Source organism: Grus americana, chromosome 3 (genome assembly GCF_028858705.1).
Source record: "Grus americana isolate bGruAme1 chromosome 3, bGruAme1.mat, whole genome shotgun sequence".
In the NCBI taxonomy this organism is placed as follows: Eukaryota; Metazoa; Chordata; class Aves; order Gruiformes; family Gruidae; genus Grus; species Grus americana.
In genome coordinates, this window is record NC_072854.1 from 41,066,348 (window position 1) to 41,082,209 (window position 15,862).

The 15,862-nt window shown below is 37.8% G+C and overlaps 1 protein-coding gene across 7 annotated transcripts in view; it reads right to left on the reverse strand.

Moving 5' to 3' along the window:
* Nucleotides 1–15,862, reverse strand: part of MDN1 (midasin AAA ATPase 1) — a 105,458-nt gene that overhangs the window by 19,262 nt on the left and 70,334 nt on the right. For 5 of the 7 annotated variants that reach the window (XM_054819679.1, XM_054819683.1, XM_054819682.1 and 2 more), the window contains 19 exons: nt 15,358–15,453; nt 15,016–15,110; nt 14,169–14,293; nt 12,880–13,026; nt 12,487–12,623; nt 11,990–12,063; nt 11,608–11,803; nt 9,962–10,121; nt 9,646–9,792; nt 7,635–7,761; nt 6,624–6,729; nt 5,413–5,528; nt 3,688–4,167; nt 2,917–3,143; nt 2,407–2,553; nt 2,014–2,186; nt 1,485–1,646; nt 639–776; nt 276–417 (listed from right to left, as the gene is read on the reverse strand). In XM_054819679.1, coding sequence (XP_054675654.1) covers nt 276–417; nt 639–776; nt 1,485–1,646; nt 2,014–2,186; nt 2,407–2,553; nt 2,917–3,143; nt 3,688–4,167; nt 5,413–5,528; nt 6,624–6,729; nt 7,635–7,761; nt 9,646–9,792; nt 9,962–10,121; nt 11,608–11,803; nt 11,990–12,063; nt 12,487–12,623; nt 12,880–13,026; nt 14,169–14,293; nt 15,016–15,110; nt 15,358–15,453 — 2,995 coding nt within the window. The remainder of the gene's footprint in view (nt 1–275; nt 418–638; nt 777–1,484; nt 1,647–2,013; nt 2,187–2,406; nt 2,554–2,916; nt 3,144–3,687; nt 4,168–5,412; nt 5,529–6,623; nt 6,730–7,634; nt 7,762–9,645; nt 9,793–9,961; nt 10,122–11,607; nt 11,804–11,989; nt 12,064–12,486; nt 12,624–12,879; nt 13,027–14,168; nt 14,294–15,015; nt 15,111–15,357; nt 15,454–15,862) is intronic. The other 2 variants (XM_054819681.1, XM_054819680.1) reach the window with 2 other exon arrangements.

Genomic DNA, 15,862 nt, shown 5'->3' on the forward strand with positions numbered 1-15,862 from the left:
GCATTTTAAAATGCGTCTATATGTCAGCTCACAACAGGAAGAAAGAATCTGTTCACTTCATTCCAAAAACCACCACAGTAACAGAAGACAGACAGTATTTTCTTTGTACATGTCTTTGCATTCTTATTAATACCTCTTAATATTCACATACAAATGGCACTACTCTATTGTTAACGCCAACTTTACAGTAGATGCTTCATTATATAAAAGTATCAATCATTATTGGACTGATCTATGATATTTATTATCAGTTTGCCATAGTGGAAAGACCAAACCTTTTTTATCCTGTTCTCCATCGTGCATTTTGCCTTCAAAGTCTTCTGACATTTCAATTGCATTGTCTTCTCCTTCAATGTCTGGTTTAGAATCTTGATCCTCTTTCTCCTTCTCTTCACCCTTTTGAAAACTGTCTTCTATCTGAATTATTGGTAAAGCCAAAAATTACAAGGGATCTTACCTATATATTCAAGCTTAAAGTACCACAATATTTATAAGCTTATATGCAAAGATAAAAGCCAACCTAAACAGGAGACTGAAGGCAACTTCATGTTTCTTTTACCTGAAACATCTAAAACATGGAATTCAAGGTTTCTTTTCAGTTTTACTTGAATTAAACCAGAACAACCCCAAACACTTGCCTGATCTTCACTTTCTATTTTATCGCTCACATCCTTCTTGCCTTCCCCATCTCCAATACCACCGTCCTCATAATCATGAAACTGTGTTGCTCCCTCTGCAGCTTCATCTTCAAGTAATTCTTTTGGCAGACAAAACCCCTACAAAGGCAAACAAAAACTCAAAACTTTCTGTAATAGTAAGTACATCGAATCATAGAATGGTTTGGGTTGGAAGGGACCTCAAAGACCATCTAGTTCCAACCCCCCTGCCATAGGCAGGGACACCCTCCACTAGACCACGTTGCCCAAAGCCCCATCCAACCTGGCCTTGAACACTTCCACGGATGGGGCCTCCACAACATCTCTAGGCAGCCTGTTCCAGTGCCTCACCACCCTCACAGGAAAGAATTTCTTCCCAATATTAATCTAAATTGACCCTCCTTCAGGTTAAAGCCATTACCCCTTGTCTTGTCACTACATGCCCTTGTAAACAGTCCCTCTCCAGCTTTCTTGGAGGCCCCCTTTAGGTACTGGAAGGCTCCCCGAAGCCTTCTCTTCTCCAGGCTGACCAACCCCAACTCTCTCAGCCTGTCCTCACAGGAGAGGTGCTCCAGCCCTCTGATCATCTTCATGGCCCTCCTCAGGACTACACTCCAACAAATCCATGTCTGTCTTGTACTGGGGACCCCAGAGCTGGACACAGTACTCCAGGTGGGGTCTCACCAGAGCAAAGTAGAGGGGCAGAAACACCTCCCTCAGCCTGCTGGTCACGCTTCTTTTGATCTTTCAGCTTTGTTTCTACTTAAGACTTTTGTATATGTTAAATATATGCTTACTGTTTATCCACTATTATCTCTCATAACTTACCTTTTGGGCAAGCTCTGTAAAAATGCTAGTTAGAACCGAAAGCAGTTTTCCAGTACTCCTGTGAGATGCCAGTGAAACAGTGAGGTAGAACAGGATAACATCTGAATATCTGCAGAGCATGGGCTTTAGACGCACCAGCAAATAGCAGGACTGGTTGAAGAACTGCAGTTAAAACCAAAGAATAGCTGTCAGACCAATTAAGTACATACTGCAGCTCTGAGAGGGTGACGACACAGACTGAAAACAGATGCTCAAACCAGAAATATCAGTAGGCGAGTCTAAATAGAATTTCTCAAGTTTCCAGAGCTTTTTCTAGATTTTCACAAAACTGAAGACTTTTCCTTCTTACTAAAGGAACACTTGGCTTTTGCACTACCAAAGAGTGCCTATATTTGGCCATAATTTCTCACATGCTTCTAGTTCTAAGGTATTGGGCAATACGAAACAATGCACATTTAACCACCAAAGTTCACAATTTCAAATCTTTTGAGACCTCTAAGCCAAAAACTCTTGAGAAGAACAATTTTACCTTATGTTTATCTGAAGTGTAATCTTCCCCATAAGATTTCAGGTTCTCCAGGAGTTCTGAAACTGCTAAAATTGCTTTCTGCACATGCAAAGAATCCAAATCGGCAAAGAGATCTTCATCCAAAAGCTTAGTTATATGTCCTGTTTTAATCACGTCAAGTGAGTCTGCATCCTCTTTGTTTGAAATACATAAAAAAATAGAGAAATCAAGTCAGATATTGTAAAAATGTTATAAGCAAGCAACCTAGAAATATCCATCCTATCTGTTTAAATAGATAAATTTTATTAAAATGGGAGTTTCCTTGTGTATTGGTACCTCTGCTAGTTTAAGGAATTTTTAGGTTTGCATAGTTTAAACTCTCCTCCTCCCCCTTCAGTAAATTAACAAACTTACCATTTTCCTCTAGAGATTTTTCTTCCTCTTTTCCACCTTCCTGTTTTCTCTCGACCAAACACTGGATGGCATACAGAACAACACGGATAACAGTTTCCACTTTTGCTGAGAAGTGCTCCACAAACTCTTCATCTGACCGTTGATTTCCTTTTGAACCATAATACAGTCAGTTTTACATAGAAACACATTAAATTACAGATGACTATGTTTCCCCTAGGCAAGAAGCATAAGCACTATGCAATTTTTACTACACAGTTCTACTAACATGTCCTTGCTATCCTGACCTACAACTCTGGCACAAGATCTGTCATCAACAGTGACTAAGCGGGAGGGAATATTACTGCACAACTTAAGTCTGGACTAAATTTTGCATCTGGACTGAAGTTTGAATTTTATCAAGTGTTTCTGGATATCCAAATGAACATGGAGTCATCTTCTGCAATAACCAACCTAATGAATTCTTATATCTTTATCTAAATTACAGAATAGGCAGAGAAGAATTGTCCTTACCAATGCAATTTGACACGGAAGCAAGAAGCTGCATTCTCCAGGCTGTGAAGTCTGCAGATGTATTATTAACTTCTTCTTGTATATACCTTAGGCTCTTGATTAGGGGCATCTGAGTTGCAGCTTGTCTGCCTTCCTCATTTGGAAGAAATAGGGACTCTATGCCTTGTAACTGAGCTGAGACTTGTAGCAAACAACTCATAGCTGACGTGTAAACTTCAAAATCTCTCCTGCAACAAGAAATACCATAATGCTGAACAAAGAACAAACACTTCGATTTAAGATTAAACCTCTTCCTGGGGTATGGATGAGAGGGAGGCAGCTGATCTCCATCTTGAACTTATTAAATAAAAAGTTTGACAACAAGCAGATGTGCCACTTATACTCACACTTTTTGAAGCAGAAAGTGAGAGGCATTTTTATTACTATTATATAGGCTACAGATTTCTTTTAAAATAAATATTTCTTCATCAGTTTTACATTTGAAATTCACTTCTAAGTAAGGAGCTATGGGGATGAAATCCCAGGAGACCAAAGACACTGAGAAGCTGAGATGGGCTAATTTTTTTCTGACTTGTCAGGGGAGTGGGAGAAGACACGTACTTTAAAGTGTCAGGCACTGCATTTTTCCAGAAAAACAAAGAGAAACAAGCTTCAAAAGCACATGAACACATTTTTCAAGATATGCATAGGCAAACATTTTCAAGATGACTTCACACATCTTATATGAACATACAACACAGTGATTCAATTCCATCCACATGTAGAACTCACCAGGAATAAAACAAGGTCTGACGTGACTGTTGTCTTACTTTGTCCACTTCTGCTTTCATTGCCTTCACATTTGTCAGCATTGCAGTCAATTGTGCAGCTAGCTGCAGCCATACCTGATCCTTATTTCGCATCCTGCATCCAGGAGGCAGTTGCTCAATTGTTACTGGAGACAGATACTTTAGCTCTGAAGGAATTAGGTCAGGTATTCCTGTAAAAACATTTCCCATTTCAGGTCCTGAACTCTGAAAAATGTTTATTTTCACATCTGTCCTTTCATTGTCACTGCACTTTGTCAACTCTTCTTTTGGACAGCACTGTATAAACCAAGACAGCTCCTCAAGAACCATCACGCACTGCATGGACAGTTGCTGCAGTTTGTCAGTCCAGTGTCGAAAACTGTCTTGAGGAGGAAATGCTACATTATAAACTCTGTCAGCAGTCAGCCTAGAATCTATCTCTTGTATACAATTCAGGAGGTTCCTGGTTAAGAAGAAAGAAAGAAAGAAAGGTTACAATCACCGAGCTTTATGTTATACTTCCCTATGAAAAACTCAATCTTTAGACTAAGTTCATAAAAGCTCTGATTTCCACTGAGTTCATATTATTAAACTTTTTCTGGAAAAACTAAAATTACAGTCTTTTTTTAAAAAAAAGGTTTTCCTTAATTATTGATTTTTTCTTTCCACTGCATAAGTTTGAGTTGTACTGAAAACAGGGCTTTGTGAGATTTTTCAGCATCTACACCATATTTTCAAACAATCCTTAAACTCCTGGCCTAATACTCAAATGTTATTAATTTTTCTCCATTATAAAAGCAAATTAGATTCTAACACACTTTTCTTCTCTGAAGTGCTGCATAACAGTCAGCTCATAACAAACGATTTATCTGAGTCACAATGAAAGTCACAGCAATGCAGGTCAGTGTCCTAAAAGTTTTACTGTTCCTGCAACTTGGGGCATTGTGATTTGGTTTTTGGGTTTTTTGTATCTTTTTCCAAGTTTCTGAGCGTTAACATAAATTTTGCACCACTAATCTCCAGTCTAGATTTCCTTCCCTGTACGAAGAAAATAGCTCCTGACCCAACTTCGAAAAGTTTTATGGATTACAATAGTGATGAGCACAAATATACAGAACAACTGTGGAGTTTGCAGGGAAAATGATGAGTTGAGCAATGGAGTGACAAATCAAATCAAGTGACAATGACTTCCTACACACTTTTCCTTTCACAGTTTTGACACAAGATGTACTATCTCCCACCTTTCTAGGCCTTTTCTTTGTAAGCTGTTGAGGTTTCTTCACATTGGCTCAAAAAGTGCCACCCAGATCATTTATTTGCTTCAAATCAAACCAAAGACTTGAACATAGCCAAAATTAACTTAAGTCAATATCAAATGAGAGATTTAACAATTGATAGGTTTAACTTCATATTTAACTACAGTAATTACTTCATTGTCTTCATGTATGCCTAACTTGTTTTTCTGAAATTATTTTGATTCCAAAATATTGGCTGCAGTGACAGGATTAACAATACCTAACACCCCTTTTTTTGCTGCCCCTCCTTTTTTTTAATTTCTTCTTTCTAGGCTTAATTGAGGAGATGAGAGAATGGGGAAGTGGGGGGAAAGAATTTTGGTTTTGTCTACCTTATTCTCCATTTTTCTTGAACCGAATTGCTTACTGTCAAGCTCCTTGCCAACGTTTAAATGTTGGAAAATGTAAAATACCTCAGTGAGATCCAGTGTTCTGTCAATGCAGTAAGAGATCGCCTCTGTTTGACAAGCATCTGCATGAGGTGTGCAGTGAATCCTTTGCATCGTTCAATGCTACCTAGTCCAATATCCTAAAGAAAAACAGATACAGGAAAAGTAGGAGGGAAATTAGATGAATAAGCAGAAAACAACATTCTTTGTGCCTCCATTTCATTTCACTGGGCAGGCTGAAAGGTTTAATTGAACAATGCAGACAAAAAAAAATTATAGTTATTACAGTTTCTCCATCTTCCTTTTTCTGCATCTTTCATACATCCTGCATACAAATTTGGTTTTCAAGTAGCTTCTGCAAGAACAGCCATATTAAATTACACTCCACTGCAGTAATTCTTATCAGGAATTTAGTTCCACTAGTAAAGCTACCTTACATAAATGATGATTAAAATCTGAAGAGATACCAGCCTAAATTTTTATATTCATGACCACTGCTAAAACCATTTCCACAATTCATTTTACCAGATTTACTGACAGTTACTTTCACTCCTTTCATTCCTTTTATTAGAAAGGATCCCATTTTCAAGCTTGAAATAAATGTTCACACACAGATCAAAGCCGATCTATGTGCCATTATTTATGCCACAGCCAGCTGTGATGTTTGACAAGATGATGTTGTCAAATGAGTGGTGAAGCACAGTGAGAAGAGCAGCATCTGGAAGAGATCCCTTTTTCCTGGAATACTGGAAAAGTGGTGCTGATTTGGTAGAACTCATTTGTTCCTTCTGATTTTAGGCCAATTTTTAAGCAAAGAAATATATTGGCACTTTTTGTGCTAGACACAGGCTCCAGTTATGTCCAATTATAAACCTCGACTGTTGTTTTCATGAGCAACAACTAATCTTGGTTTTGTTTTTCTAACAAGCTTTGATTCAGCATTTTGGGAGTTTCCTTCATGCACAAAAAGTAGCAATTTGGGACCTGTTGGGATGAAAGATACTATACATTTAACAGATTATTAACTGAGTTCACTAAACTGATATTGTTCAGTCATAAAACAACAGGTTTTAAAATGCTGCATTTACTGATTGGCCCAAAACATCATATTTTTTATCATATTATGGAATATAGCATAATTTCACATCACCTTTTTACTACTAGAAAATTTCAGTCCAAGGTGGTAAAACAAAGTTAAAAGTAGTTGGATTTCTATTTTTACTTTGGTGTTTTACCTTGGCAGGTGCTAATAATGCTGTCTGAAGTCTAGAGTGGCGTGCAAGTGATCGATAGAAGTACTTCTGGCATCCATCCCAGGCAGAAGAAATCTCTGTCAGCAACCTGACAGAGCACAAAAGTCTGATGTTAGAAAGGTATATAATTTCAGTACCTCAGCACACTGGAACCACCAGTTTTTTGCTTACAATTTGTCAATTTGCAAATGCATTGATCTTGTAAATCTCCATTTTCTCCACAAGTATTCTAGTCTTAAGAAAACATTTAATTTTTAAAATAAACCCTAAGGAAACCCTAAGCAACAGAAGCAAAACCTCTCCCTTTGAATATAATTTAACACTTAAATAGTGATTTGGGGTTTTTTCATGCAGCTAAATCCAGCTTGATAGGAAAGCCTTTATTTTGGCCTTGATGAAAGATATTATAAACTAAACTCTTACACCCGAGGAGGGCAGTAACCAGCACGTCTCAAAGACAAAAAAAAAAAAAAAAAATCATCATTTGCTACTGGAAAAAAAACAGAGAAACATTTAAAAGAACATCTTTCCTCTAAGCAGATTTTTCCAGAAATGCCCACTTTGAAGTCTATGTATTTTCTCCTGAGATATCCCATTAGTCAATGAGGACAAAACAACGAAGTAATCTCTGTAAATTACAGCTCATCTTCAATAAAATTGTTTGCTAGCATCATACGAGAATGTAGACTGCTAAGTGTCCCAGGTAAAGCTGCGCAGTGGTGGGTTAATTGACATCCAATTCACAGTAACAATGAAACTGAGGGTAGAGCTGTCAAAAGTGCAAATTAAAAAAACCCCTCTCAGTTGTATGTGCCAGTACAGGTTGTACAGGATGTTCAAACTGAGAAGTAATGGGGGAGAAGAGAAAGTAGTATTTAAAATCCTAAGTGAATTACATTCCAGAAATTCCAGGCTAAATCCACATGCAATAAATTCCATATATTATAGCTGCAAATTCATATGACTTAAAGGTTAGAAATACTGTATACATACGTGGCATCCATTTCATGTGTACAATTTACTACAGCTAATGCACTACGCAAATCCAGTGGTTGTAGGTAGAGTATTTCATGATAGTCTTTTGAACGAGACCAAGACAGACCTTTCCGGTATGACAAACCTGGAATGACATTTGAACACACATCCTTTCATAGGAAAAATGTCACTCATACAATTGGTATTAAGCTACAAAACCTTTTGATGTAGTTGTTTTTCCTGACGCTGTCTGATTTTGACAAGTCTTTGAACATATTGCAACTTTTGTAATGTAAGAACGCATTGTAGCTTAGCTATCTTAGCTGAAGAACAAGGTGAAATGAGACAAACATAGACCTGTGTGTATGAAGGAAGGTGGTGGTGGTGGCCAAGACAAAAACCAAAAAGCCTTGAACCTGTAAGGCAGGCTACAGCCTGAGAAAGTTACAGCTATATACTTTTAAAACTCAGTCTTAAGGCTGCTATGTTAGCTATTTTTAAAACTAGATTAAACATGCTCATTTCTTTCAAGCTAATTAAAATACTGCTTTCAAAGTATCCCAAAAGTAAGCAGAGCCTGTAAGAAATACTGAAATATCTAGGTTCCGTTGCCACTTTTCCAAACAAAATGGAGGAGTCTTAAGAGTAAGACTTTTCACTTCTCCTGGTCCTTTAAGAAAGCCAAGTTAGGGATCAGCACTTCATTTTTAAGACATGAAAAGGCTGATGAATGAGGAAGGTAAAGGTGTCACCTGAAATCAAAGACAGAGCCCTGTCAAGAATTCAAATCCCATGCGTTAATTAAATCATCACAGTATGTCATTCCTGCAGCACAAACTTCACAGGGCAGCAATGGCAGACACTCCTTTTGCATCAGTGGGAGCAAAAAAGCCAAACACAGGAAAAGTGTATGTGCTGGAAACCTCCCATTTAAATTCCTTTTGCATTTAGATGACTGCAAGCACAGATGAATCTAATATTCTAGGAACCATTTACTCAATACACACATCAACTCATCTTAAGTAGCATTAACTACAAACACTCAAAACTACAACTGAAGCTTCCTTCCACCTCTCAAAAAGCATTTGGGATGTTTTCATTTTCATTTACTTTACAAGTGTTGTGATGCTCTGAGTTAATTTGTTATCAAAACCATGCCTTCCTGGAACCCTCAGCTTCATGTTTCCAAGCTTCATTCTGCAACCATGAGGAACAGAATTTTTTTTTTTTTTTTTTTTAAAGGTTCTTAGGATCACTGTGAGCCAGAAGTTATGACCTCCAAGAGAAGCACCAAAACAATAAACTCTTCAAAAAAAGAAAAAATTGGCAAATTTATGTTAGTTTCTACTTCTGGCTATGACATAGCAGAATGCTGCCAGACACATATCTAACAAGACTGCTTACTTCTGCTGGTTTCTAAACTACTCAGTGACTAAGAACAGTTGATGAATAATTTAACATAAAACCAAACGCAAAGGCAACAATTAATAGTTTTGGTAGGTCCTTTACCTTAAGACCAGCAAGGAGAGCAATGGAGACTGGGCTGCCGAACAGGGTACCTCCAACGATTCCCATCAATAGACCCTTGGGAATCTCCACGGCTCACCCACACCTCTGCCAACCTGACCTCTGCCAGTCTGTCAGTTGAGACATGGGCTCTCATTCTAACGAGCCAACTTAAATTCAGTTCTGGATCAGAGAACGGATACAAAATAATGAGCTTCTCTCTTGTGTCTAAAAGCTGGGCAGTGACTTCTAACTGGAGATATAGTAGATTTCTGCTTCAGAAAAGCTACTGTTGTACATCTAACGGAATTTAAGAATAGAAGGTATTTGAAAGAGCTAACCACCAGGCCTTATAGTCAACAGATGAAGAGAAAGAGAAACTTAAATGTTTCTATGTATTAGCAGCTCAATAACTTCAAGAACATAGTATTACGGTGGATTTAGATGTATTGGTAAAAAAAAAAAAGTAAAATACATAGAACTTTGCGCTTCTAAACCAAGCACATTTTTAGTCAAAGCTCACCTGTTTTAGCAAGGCTTTTAAAGAGATCTGACAAAGCCCGTTGCTTTTGCATCTGAATATGCTTTGCCTCAGACTTCTGCTTCTCCTTATCTGCTGTCTGATCAAATGTTAAATTTTGCAGTTCAACTACAGAAACAATGATACCACCTGTATAGAAGACAGCAGGAAAAGGTAAGAGATGTGAAAATTTAACATACACAAAGCCGCCATGAGAAGACAGTCTGGGAAGGGAACTATGTATCTATACTTTTTCCTGATTTGTTCCATTTATGTTACAGAGGTCAATTATGGTATGGAAATCGCAAGAATACTTAACCTGTGAACTGGTCAAGATTTTCCACCAGACTTAAGAATGAATTATTTTCTGTAACTGCTGTACACATTTTCTTCATTTTTTTAGTGAGCTTAGGCAGACGATACTGAAGAGATTCTGTATGAAAGGTAATGCCATCCTGACATTCTTCTGGGAGTGCCCTCTGAGGAAAAAAAATATGAAAGAAACAGTTCTATTATATACACATACTCAAAGCTGTCTTATTTGACCATTAAGAGTAAATCACTGCAAAAACAAGTGCTAAATTCTGCATTCATCTGAAACCCCAAAACATGCCCACATGATCCTTTGAACAGTTCAGCACCAACACTTGAGGAAAATCACAGTATATGCATGTCAGGCATACATTAGTTTTGAAAACAGCCAAAACAAATGGAAGATGCTATGATCCTACTCTCTTAACCTCTGTGAAAGAGGTAATGACAAACAGCTATCACTGCTTCAGGTCAGCCTCCTCAGCGTTCCAAGCTCAAAGACACATTAACCTAAATCACTAATGCCCTCAGGAACTTAGACAAGAACACCATCACTTTCCACTAGACACAAGTTTAATTGCACTGCTTATGAACAAAAAAGCCAGTGTGCAAATAGAAATTATTAAATATCAGAAGTAATCCTCCAGCATGTCCAAAGCAAATCCCTAGGGTTTGTTCAATTTAAGTTTGTATGCATCTAGTTTAAGGAATGAAGACAACAGGAAACTGCAACAAACGAAACTAACAACCCTGTTGATTACCAGTAACAAGCTTGCAAACAAACCACCCACCAACCAACAAATCAAACCTACAACCAAATACATCAGATTTGCATCAGATTTCTGCCTCCACACGCTGCCCTCCTGATGGTGACAGAAGAGCAAGACCAGCCACCCTCCTGGTCTGAAGAAACTGAACAAAGCCTTGGAACCCGAATGCAACAATTTCCCACGCACCCCCAAATTCTGATGCGTTACAATTGTCTCCTTGCGTTTTATTAATAAAAACTAAAGGATGGAAATAGGAATCTGTTTCAGGAACAAAATTAGTTGACTTCCTCTCCAAGCTGGACAACTTAGAGACACACTAAACCGTGGCACTGTGGACTAGGATTTACTACGCATCAGCTAGTCCAAGGCAAACGTTCACAGTACACAAGCTGCCAGCAAAAGTATGACAATGTAGTGCATTCCCCTATCAGGATTCAAGCTCAAAGTAATTTTATATTTAATCAGAGCTTATATACACACAAATCCTACAGCTACATAATCATTTGCCTGGATCCTTGTTTAGAAAAAAAGGGTAATAATAATTTCAACTCCTAGATCAGTATCACAGCAATAGTGAGGAAGTAATGAATTGCAGACAATATGCAAGCAACTTGGAGATGAGATGTGTAACTGCTATCATCTCTATTTTAGAGCACAGATATTGTGCCAAATCAATATAGAACACGCTTGTCTTTCCATGCTGCATTCCCACCCATCTGCAGTGTTTCATAACACTGAACACAAGTAAGACAAAAAAGTTGATGATATATTCAACAGATTTGACACTTATGTAAGATTTTTCTGCATAAATCAGTGAAAAGCAACGTATAGATGAGAACAGAGAAAACATTCTTCCCACACTTAGAATAAAGAATATAGTCACCTTGGTGACATCTGTTCTAGCAGACAGAACTTTTCTTAACGTGTTGTTTAGCCTCTGAACTTTGGTCTCTTTGTTCTCAGACTCTTCCTGCTTTTGCAAGCAATCCAGCTGCTCTTCCTTACCAATTTCCACCAAAGCAGGTCGACATGGCTCATCCAGAACAACTTCAAACTTCTTCATGAATTTAAAGAGGGTCCTAATTACCAAAGGAAAGCAAAAATGTTACTGGGTTTTATAATCCTGGAAATCTCAGCTGCTGGAAATAAATGTTTCCACTGTGTTATGAGCAGAAGAAACTTTCTTGCATTCAAATTTAACATCACAGAGAAATCATCTAGAAGGAAGGTTCCAAATATAGAGCTTAATTCCAAGCTTGAGTTACCTGCGTATTTTTTCAACCGACTGCTTTATAGCCCAGAAGCTGACATCATTCCATTTTGAAATTTTCACAAATTCCTATTAGGAAAATAAACAATCAATGGGATTACTTATATAAATGCAATGAAGTATTTGCATATAAAAGATGATCTTTAAAGCTGACCAGCTATGATGATCCGGCAGTATTAAAATGCAAGACATAGGCATTTTATTCTATTAATGTATGTATTTATGCTAAAACTGCTGCATAGCCAAATGTTGTAGAATCCAAAATGGCTTCACTACGGGGTAGAAACCTCCATAGCTAAATGGGACTGAACAAACATTAAAAGACTGCAGTTAACCTCCGCCACCTCAAAAACAATTTTCTTAGGCAAAAAATTCTAAGTATAGGCAGCACTTCAGTGACCAACAGAGGTATTATACACAAATTCAAATAATATCTGCTCCACTGTTCCTTTGATTAGATCAGTATATTGTCTGAGCGAAGTTTCCTCTTACCTTAAGTTCCTTTTCTATAGGTTGACGAAGTTCACTGATTCTGGCCTCAACACATTCTGAAAACTGCTTATAATAATTGTATAGATTCCACAGGATGCTGCACAGAACTTCTAGAAGGGACAGACAATAATAAGCTGCTTTTAAAAAAAAAAAAAAAAAGATGTATTTCTCCTCTTGATACTGAAGAATATCCTTTTTTAAAATAATCATGATGCTTAACAACACCAAAAGACGGGGTAAACTGACCAACAGTATTCTTCATGAAAATGGGAAAAGCAGCAGCATAGGCTTGCGTTGTATTTATGAGCTTAGTGATCTGTTTGTAAAGTCCTGAATACCTCACGGTCAGGTTACTGTAAAGATGACTCAACACATGTAATGCTAACAACTTACCCTTTTCTGCCACTTGAGGCATCAGCAAGACATGGCAGTGGAAAACCAGTAGCGCTTGAAGTCGTGCATGAAACTCTCCCAGTGTGGATCCTTCAATAAAAGCTTGCAGTGTGCTGACCAGTGCTTTCAGATCCATTTGCTCAGTTTCTGAACATTGCACCAAAATTTAGAAGGAAAGGGGGAAAAAAACAAAAGAAGACAAACCTCTACATGAAAATTGTCTGCTGTTTGTAAACTTTCAACTAAATATCAGGTCTTGATTGGGAAAAGTTCAAAACAAAATAGGAAAGGGGCAGGGGGGGATTCTCATTTAATAGTAAGTAAAACTAATAAACATCACACTGGAAGAAAAGAGAGGGGACAAGAGAGGCAGCAGTAAGATAGCAACCAAGGAGGCCAGCTACATGTCCAGTTTCAGAGTGCGTCAAGTATTTAAAGAATAGTTGCTATTCTCTATGAAGGAATAGCTGTTTCAGTCACGATGAGCCATATTATGAATTAGTCACTGCCAGTTCCTTAACTCCTCAAAATCATCGAGACAGAAAGAGATCTTAGAAGAATTTGGTAGAGAATACAGTGTCTTTAGAGTGTTACCTATGGAAGATGATGTACTGTCTACTTGGAGATGTGAAATAACCCAAGGATCTGAAGCTTGTCAATTAAGTGCATTAGTCATGAGATTTGAAGAACCCTGCCTCAAGCCAGAGGATGCTACTTTCATCTTTAAAATTTCATTAAATTTTGGGGAGGCAAGGGACTGAGAACTATATTCTTTCCTGTATTTTACATAATGTCAACACCTGCAGACAAATTTACTAAGAACACTATGTACCAAAACACACTTACTGTAAAAATTCTGTAGGCTTTATACAGAATGTTAAAAGCAGTTCAGCTGGGATATGAATTATGCTTTGTGCAGTTAAAAAAAAAAATGAGGTGCCTTTTCCAGCTGCAGATGGAGGCCTCCTACCCTCCAAATCTGTTTGAAATGTTGATATGTGCATGACATACAGTTACCACAGTTCGACTTTCTTTTATATGCTTTTTACAGACATCTTTTCTTTACATGAATTATAATGTTAGCCCTATGAGGCACACAGGTGGTTCCAGAAATAAATACAAAGCAAAGTTTACTCTATATGGAAGACCCTATTACAGCCATGGAGTTTATCATAGGGCAAACAGTACAAGAACTACACCCGAAAGTGCACTGTCAGACTCTGGCATTTAGGGCCTTAATCACGCATCCTTAGTAACTGCTGGAACATTCATATAAGGACAGCACTTACGTTCTGTGTTTGCCTCTGTCTGTTCTTGAACATACTTCTCAATCATCTGATAAATTGAGAACCAGTGCTTTGTGGATTTCTCTGCGTGCTGCTTCATAATATTGTCCAAACTTACTGACCAGCAACTGGAAACAGTTAGGAAGAGGAGAGAAGAAAAAACAAAGCAAAAATATTGTGGGTAGTTTGGGCTCCAAAACACCACAAACTTTACTCTGTTTCTACTAAACTAAAGGAAAATTTTACAGGATGAAGTAACCTGCATATATGCTTAATATACACAATCAACTCTTGAGGATCACTGCTTTGCCACTATTATTAAATACGAGAGAAGAAATGCAGGAGCTAGAGATGGTAAAACAAAACTGGTCAGAGCCAGGTTCCAAAGTTTCTTTTCACAAAACTTGAGGTACATTTATGGAATTCCTGATCATGGCATACTGTGGATATAAGATTTTTACATGGTTTTAACAGGAGACTGGACAATAATTTTTAAGGAAAATTTAATGGAGGCTGTTAAACAGACAAAACACTGCAGGCTCAGTAAACCCTAGGATGAAAACAGAACACTGAGAAAGTATTAGAATGAAGTACTGTATTTACCTGTCCAGCTTCTACTCCTCCTGAGGCATATACCTAGGGTCACCATGGGCTGGACATGCTCATTCTGAGCCAGTACAGCTGCTAGTTTGTGTTGTGGTTTTTTACCCCCTCCATATTGTTACTATGACAGCCACACACACAGAAGCATGTTCCATGATTAAGGTAATTCTGCACTGGAGTGTGTCTCCATATGGAGATGGAAGCTTACAGTATCTAAGAAAAAGAAGTAGGGAAGGACAGTTCTTACTTCAACTCCAATCTACGCCACTGAATAATCAGTTGTGTGACCAAATCAAGATGTTTCCGCAAAGACAAAGCTCGACTAGCATTTTCCTCCCAGTCCTGGGGAGAAAAAAAAAAAAAAAAAAAAAAAAAAGAGTTCCCCTTTTTACAAAGCCAGAAATTAAGTCTTTACCTGGCAAGACTCATAGAGTACTCTGGATTACATCCCTAGTCCCTAAACTTATGGCATGGAGTAAGTTCACTTCCCGAAATCATGGCAAGAAGCTTTCAGTTTTTCTTATCATGGTACCAATATAAATAAGGAAGCATAAAAGAGAAAAATAAAGTTTCCCTTAGCTCTTCTTACCTGTGCCTTTGCAAGAAGAATTTCCAAGCCATTCAGGAACTTTGAGAGAGGACTAGAGAGTGGAAAACTCCGGATTCTGTCCATCACAACTAACAGCTGCAGAATAAAAAACAAGCATTCAACCTATAGTAGCTGATCTTCAACAAAAGCAGTCATAAAGCTAAGCTGATTTGTATTAGTATAACTCTCCTCCGCAAGAGATAAAAATATATTTTTTTTATTTTAGACTGCTTCCTCATTTTAGTATAAGCTCACTAGTAGTTCAGTGAAGGCCAGTGCACTCAGGGAAAGGAGCGCAAATGACCTAATGCAAAGAGATCCAATTGATTGAGTTTCTGCATTACTCTCAAAAATATAACCTGAGGGCCACACATGCTCCATAAGTGGGACCAAAGATATCCATTTTAAAACACTATGAAAGAAAGCATTTTGGAAAAAAACAGGACCCTGAACAGCAAAAGACCTCAGGAATCTTTTGAGGTATGGCAAGTTGAAGATTGCCTAA